This window comes from Vigna unguiculata, chromosome 8, assembly GCF_004118075.2.
Source record: "Vigna unguiculata cultivar IT97K-499-35 chromosome 8, ASM411807v1, whole genome shotgun sequence".
Taxonomy (NCBI): domain Eukaryota; kingdom Viridiplantae; phylum Streptophyta; class Magnoliopsida; order Fabales; family Fabaceae; genus Vigna; species Vigna unguiculata.
In genome coordinates this window covers 31,831,507-31,838,901 of record NC_040286.1, presented here as the reverse complement: position 1 = coordinate 31,838,901, position 7,395 = coordinate 31,831,507, and the positions used below count along the sequence as shown (strand labels likewise).

General features: G+C 33.5%; 1 protein-coding gene across 3 annotated transcripts; it reads right to left on the bottom strand.

The window, feature by feature from the left end:
* LOC114193333 (senescence-associated protein AAF, chlorolplastic) lies at window positions 1-7,154 on the bottom strand. 3 transcript variants are annotated; one of them, XM_028083080.1, is made up of 13 exons: window positions 6,857-7,152; window positions 5,311-5,704; window positions 5,019-5,117; window positions 4,601-4,674; window positions 4,089-4,165; window positions 3,922-3,993; window positions 2,514-2,582; window positions 2,254-2,300; window positions 2,046-2,175; window positions 1,887-1,955; window positions 1,705-1,808; window positions 804-879; window positions 1-716 (listed from the first exon to the last, which is right to left on the bottom strand). In XM_028083080.1, exons 2-13 carry the CDS (start codon window positions 5,640-5,642, stop codon window positions 540-542), a joined length of 1,326 nt encoding a protein of 441 aa, XP_027938881.1. In that variant the 5' UTR covers window positions 5,643-5,704; window positions 6,857-7,152; the 3' UTR covers window positions 1-539. The 3 variants fall into 3 exon arrangements, with proteins under 3 accessions (XP_027938881.1, XP_027938882.1, XP_027938883.1); XM_028083081.1 differs by having other exon boundaries at window positions 6,772-6,858; XM_028083082.1 differs by lacking the exon at window positions 5,019-5,117 and having other exon boundaries at window positions 6,857-7,154.
* Between the last annotated feature and the right edge of the window lie 241 nt (window positions 7,155-7,395).

Sequence of the window (7,395 nt, the reverse complement as noted above, 5' to 3'; positions counted from 1 at the left end):
TGATCAACAATTTTCTTGGGAATTATGTTCAATATTCAGTAACATAATGAAAGGGGTGATACAAAACCCCAGTTTTTGACAGACATTTATTTCAAGAATGATTGTCCCAAGCATCAATCTAATGATGTTCAAATAATCAACATCAAGGGAAGAAATTGCTCTGCAATGCTTAAACAACCTTGGTACTGTTGTACTACTACAAACAAAACCCCACTATGCAGCGTTTAAGGTGCCTCCATCATAAATATCATGACAATGAACGGCCTAAACCCAGTGCTGTACTGTAGCAGATGAAAGAGCAACTGAGCAATGTGTAGAGTACGGAAACCTCCTTCATACAAACAAGTATAATCACAAATATGCATCTATGATCTATGAATATATGAGGAAAGCTCTGCATTTTATGATGCACATACCCAACACATTGCCATCTTGCACTAGCAATAGTTTTGTTTCCAGTGATTGCGAGGGTTAATCCTATACTAGTTAGTATATTTGGGAGGCAACTATGCTGTACAGTGCAGTGTTTCAATTATTTCTCATTTGTTATCTTCTTTATTATCAGATTCTCTGTTTCCTTTTTCTTCCATGGTGGTGTTTTCATCCATCATAAACCTCCAGCTATCACCTTCATCTATTTCCCATTGTTTTTTCAGTTCATAGATAGCTTTGGATGCTGCAGCAGCAATAGTTGGGTTGCTATCTTCTGCCAGTCTCTGCAATAGAAACCAAAGGAAAAAATAAAAAATGAAGCCATATTGGGTGTGAAAAGTACTTGTTGCAATAAAATTATAATCACTTACCTGTAGGGCTCCCATCCCTGCATTTCCAAGAGTCCACATGGATGGTGCGGCTGCCAGTGCATTGGCTAAAGCTCGCCTAGAAAATGCACATGACACACATGCACATAGTCAAGAAAAAAGGCAACAGGAAAATGAAAATAAACAAGGAAAAGCATGATTAAGGCATTGATTAAGGTTGCATTCTTGCATTCTTTTTCTATGGTAGTTTTACTTTTGCAAGTGAATTTTATTACCGTATATATCTTTAGAAGTAGAGAGAATTCGCGAGAAGCTTTGCATCATATATTCATCTTTTTTTCATTACAATCTTATTTAAATCAAATATTGCATAACTCAATGTGAACGAAATTTTAGTTCAATATTTGAGAATGTTTGCAGCGCTAAGACAGAACGGTGAAAAGATGCTAAACATGAAGAATACAAAATCAATCATGAAGCCAACCAAATCATCACGGTGTATGGAACCACTAACAAAATAACCTTCCTATTAGTTATACATTGCCAAAAATTTCCAAGAAGAAAGAGAAAAAAAAGGAGTAGAAAGTGAAATGATTTTGTATCTTGATTAGTGAGATAGAAAGTTAAACATATATATATATATATATATATCCTATAATTACAAAAGTTGTTTTTCCTTCCAATTTCAAAGGATTGAATATTTAGGTGGGTCCCACAACATTTTTCATCATTACCCTTTTAAGTACTACCAAACAATGGAAGAAAAGAAAAATTAGTTATTTCCCTCCCATCCCCCTTTTTATTTCTTCCACTTTCATGCCTTCCAAACATACCATAAAAACAAAGAATTTGACACAGAAAAACATGGCTTTTCACTTTTAAGCCTGCACATTAAAGAATTTAATCCATTCCTAGAAAGATTGTAATATCATGTTAAACATACCTAGTGCTGACATCAGGGGAACTAGAGCACTCTACCAACAAAGATACACTTTGTTTACCGTCCATTGCATCCAGATCTATAAGAGTTCTGATCAACAACTCAAGCTGCTCCCAGTACAAAAGAGTATGTAATTACTTAAATAATCATTAAGATCAGAGAAGCAATTTAATGGAGAATCAAACCTCTTCAGGATTAGTGTAATCTATTCCATCTGCTTCAGAAAGTGCTGATGCCATACTCCAGTATGCTTCCTGCACGCCTTAAAAATTTAGAATATGATTGATGTATGTGGACCACGTTACATATAAACAGAACTAGAACAAAATGGAAAAGACAAAGACCTGAAGAGCAGCAATCCTTTCTGTGGTCACATCCCCTGGAAAGGAATTTGTGGTTTTTCCATTCTTTTCAAGCATTATTCGACCTCTTACATTGTTTTCTGAAAGTGAGCCTTTATCTCTGCGAAGTGGACTACATGCCAACATCATATGAAACATTTTAGAGCTTATTATGCATATATAAGCAAGAATTCAATGTTTCTTGACTTACAAGTTATACATCTTGCTCACCATCCTGTCATGGATGTTTTTGATAAGCTGCAAAATTTACAAACAGTAGAAAGTAGAGTTATTCCTTCGGAGCATAAAAAAATGAGCATGATATTTAGAAATAAGCAAAGAATTAGAACGTTTATCAACTACTATAGCATATGCAGAATAATGCTTGCTAGCAGGGATCACAAACTCGTAATTTGGAAAAATTAAACACAAGAAAGTTCAACACAAAACATTTGGAGCATAAACTATCACCTCCAAGGCCATAAAGGCATCTTCCATTGCACGCTGCTTAGCACGGAAGTCCGCGAGACGTAAATCAGCCTGACAGTTCAAGAGTTATGTCAATAGAAGTCTAGTATTTCCTGGCTGTTCATACGTATTTTGTGTAATCAAACACTCTTGAATTTTAATGGTGTAAATTTGCAAAAGGATCCAGATATCCATACAATAGAAAGCAAACCAAACTGAGTTTCTATACTAAGCAGCTCTGCTATATTCAGTTAAAAAAGATAAAAGCATCATTTTATTTAGTATATGTTTTGAAGGGTTAAACTGAAACATATGGCATTACACATATATTATTGTGTGTGTATATAAATATTTTACATAGAATTGGGATCAGATGATAATGATATAAAATTTAAGATACACGCCCCAATCAATTCCTCTCACTTTGGCACCCCTTCCAATGTAAAGACTATGATTGAGATTAAAATTAATCCCATAAAAAATTCGGGAACACATCTCAATTACATTCAATGTTTTAAAATTACTCCAACAAAAACAACTCGAGCAAACTTTAAAACATTTGGGCCCTAAAATCTCCTCAAATATTGATTTTGGTCAATCCGACAAGAACTAACAGTAATTCCGTGTAGATAGTGCAAACATAAGTTAAAACAAAAATATGTTAGAGATCAAATGGTTTGATGTTCCTCTTTTCAAATAATTTTGAACTATAAGTTGAGAGCGTGGAAAAAGGCTATAGTTGCCCCAAGTTACTATAACTGCTATGGATGAACTTTATTTCTTAATACATTATGCACAGTATCAACATATTTTATTTTCACATTTATTTTATAGAAAAAGACCTTGTCTTACATTTATCATTTATGTCCACAAATGAATTTAGTTCTTTGTTAAATAAAAATACTAATGTCAACGGAAGAGAAAAACAGGTCCATGTTTAAGATATTTAGAAAAAATGTTTTCAACAATAATTCTAAATGATAACACAAATAATAGTGCAAGAAAAAACATTGACAATCACAAACCCAATACATGTTTCAAAAACAACAACAATGATAGTGCCAGGGAAACAATAACAATGGAGTATGCTACAATACATACACTGCATAGATCAAACAATGCCAAAATGTTCTGTCTTTTATCGGCACCAAAATGTTCTAATGAAAATCATGACAAATAATTTTATAAATCTTCCCTAAGCATACTTCAACCATTTTTTCCACAATAGATGCCATCTAATTTTCTCTTTAATGCCTTTACTCTTAATCTTATCTTATATAGTACAAACAAGATAATAGAAAAGAAAAATATCAAATTATGCAATTTTTACCATTAATGATTGTATACTACCAAACTGATCACAAATAGCATCTTATAGATGAAAACTAAGCGATTAAATGAACAAATTTACCTCTAAAGCCCCATCACTCCAATGCTCATCAGCAGCATTTTTCAATCTGGACTGAGCTTTATCCTTCAACAACTGAAGAGCAAATACTATAAATTAAAAAATAACTTTAACACATGTCTCTACTCTCATCTTCAACCAGCAAATTTAAAGATCTAGATGATACGGACAGTAGCAATACGACTAAGCCAGCTAGCTTTTTCCTTCACATCACGGTCAATTTTTTCAGTATCCTCTCTAGCACGAGCTGTGCATCAAATTAAAAGTAAATGTTAGTGGACCTCATAATGGGTCATTGTGAATATATTATATACAAAGTTGCATCTCTTGAACCTTCCACTTAAGAAAAGGAAATCATTGGAAGAGAAATTCATCACATATCCAGTGAAAGAAGAATTACAATAAGTAATCACCATTCACTATGATCGAATTATATACTTGAGCTACAGATGTTTGTTTGATAAACTGCCTATATCGTTTAACTTCTCTGTCCCTTCCTTTTTGTTGGAAAGAGGGGAAGGACAGGGAGGATATTGCTGTCCTTGTATATGAAATGCAATGACTTATAGTGCAGATATTTGGAAAATCATCATCATTAACTAAGAAAAATTGTTTCATTGCATGGAAAAAGTGAAATAAAAAATTAAAGTACAATAATACATTGTTTAGGTAGAGAGCTAACCATCCAGTTTGAGAAATTCGGTTCCAAGAAAAGCAACATCTTGGCGTGCACGAGCATCAAGCCTCATTATGCCTCTGACGAAACAAGTATTTAACAATTATTTTTTGCATCAAGACAAATTAATTTTTACTGTTATTTCTTGAATGAGAAATAGTTAATGATGCAAATTATACAACTACAGGAACCGACAATTACATCAGAGCCCATGGTTAAGTCTGCTAGATATTCCATTCCATGCTACAATTCCTCATGTCTTGATTACTAAAATTTCTAAACCAGATAAAAAAGTTATTTTTTTTAAGTAATTGAATGTATAGTGATGATTCATAAAAAGCGGAATCATGAGAAGTAGTGGAAGTAAATTTCCAATAAAAATCATATTTTTTGTATATGGCCAAAAATAGGTTAGTGGCAGTACCGTGAGAGAAACTTTGCATCGTTACAAACAAATCTACATGCATCAGCCAAGCCATGAACAACAAGAGTGTGATCATTTTTATCGTCTTTGGTATGTGGCCTGTACACATGAAATGATCTCTAATATGTAAATTGGAATCTCAGATATTTCATTGTGAGGGTATGAAAGATATCTTCTAGTTTGACATAAAATAAAATTGGCAACTGAAAGACAATAATAAAGGGGTACAGGTTCAGAATTAGGAAGCAGAAAAAATTTCAACAGATGTACCATCTTTATCTAATTTTCTTACCTAGTTAAATCAGTGATGTCATCATATGTTCTAATACATTCTTTCTCTTCAGTATTATTTGCTCCTGTTGATTTACATGAGATAGAAGATTTCTTGGAGATAAAACCAACTGGTTTTCCATTAATGAACCAAAACCAGTCACTGAATATGGTTGATCTCTGTGTGTGGAGACATCTATGGTTCAGATGTCCATGTTCCAGCCTATACCTTGAAAACTGTATTCTATTGATCCTTGTTGATGAGGAAAAATAATGTTTTTCATGTGATTTACAGAGAGCTGTTCTTTTAGTCAAAATAGGACTGCTTGAAACTTTGTTTGCAGCAAGTGCCATTGGAAAGATCAAGGGAAGAATGAGATAGGCGCGGCGTTCATTTCACTTGAAATATTTCAATTCTGTAACAAACATTGAAAGAAAGAAGTCAGAATTAACATAGAACTAGAGCATTTTACAATGAGTACTTATCTTACCAAAATTTTCACTCTGCCACAGGAATATCAAAAGAAAAAGGAAAATAGGTATGCTTTGTCTTCTAAAAAATGCAATTGAGGATTGATTTAAAAAAAGAAAAAATAATCAGAAGTCCATCAGCGTTAATCATGACTGGATCATCATCATCATCAAATCAAGGCTGGTATAAATGAAAGAGTTTCATTTCATACATACTTAAGAGTATGTTGGACAGGTTAAAGTATTGGTGAAGTCAATACCACCTTCTAGTGGATTATTTATAGAAATAACAGCTCAATAAAGAGTAATCAAAACTAAGCATGCCTTCTATGGTTATTCTAATTAATTCTGCCTATCCACATGTGGTAAGAGTTATTTCAAACACGACAATATCAGAATTTATGCAACAGTCTGCACCCTATACTCCAATAAACACATCTATTCGATAAAGTGCCACGGTCAAGTCTCAATTCCCATTAATCAATCGTCTTATTTCAAAGCAACATATTGATGGAGAGTTTTGGTTCTGATCACATATACTTGCAAATTTAAAGTACGAAAGAAAATTCAAATGTTTGAAATACACGGATCTAAACAATTGAATGAGCGCAATTTCTATTTTTTATATAATCATAAAACTCTTGAAGTCAGTTGATAACCAAAACCCTGCAGCAGATGAAAATGTTGTTCGTCCCTTTTTCAATATCCAGTAGTAAATATTGATACTCGAACAATATCACCACTATTTTGATTACAAAGACTTCAGGTTTAAAGTTCAAAACTACAGATGCAGATTATATCACTAATTTTCATAAATACAAATCCCACACTCTTCAATGAAATCAGCCCAAAATTGGCATGCCCAGCAACAATTTTCATCAACGCAAGAGAAACCTCAACACGTCAACATCGAAAAATCAGACAGATCACCAAAAAATAGGGAAATTTCCGACACCATCGTAGTCGCCCCCCTATGACGCCCTTGTTTTTCAAAACACAAAAAAGCACTTACTGTTGAACACATCCCCAAGAAGCAGGGTAAATGACGATACCCAATTGATAAAAATGGTAGAATGCGTGGAAAGGTAGTAACTTACTTGTGGGAGAAAGACAAAGGAGGAACAGGAAGGAAGAATTATAGTGGGTGAAGGTACAGCATGATGTTATATGTATGATATCAGAGTGAGTGATGGAGAGTGGGGAGTGAAGGAAAAGAGAAAAACCATAGAAAAAATGGAGGAGGAATGAGAACCACAAAGTGAGGGTGTGGTCCTTTAAACGCCAACAACGAAGTAACAGACAATAACTGAGAATGGTGTTATAGAGACCATAAGGGATGGAGCAAAGAGTGTTTGAGAGAGAAAGAGAAGAGTGAAATGAAGCTCCACGTCATTTCGGTTCAGACATGCTTCATAATTGCCCTGTTTCTTGGGACAACGACGCAACAACCCTATCCATCACATATCCACGGTCAAAAAGATGGTTTTACATAAGTATAATCTACTGCATTAACTATGTTTTTAAGTTAATTAATTTTCGGTAAAAATTAAAATTTTTTTAATTTTAACCTAATTTAAATATATAAATTTAATTTTTTTAATTAAATTCTGTTATGTTTAATTGATGTTTTATATAA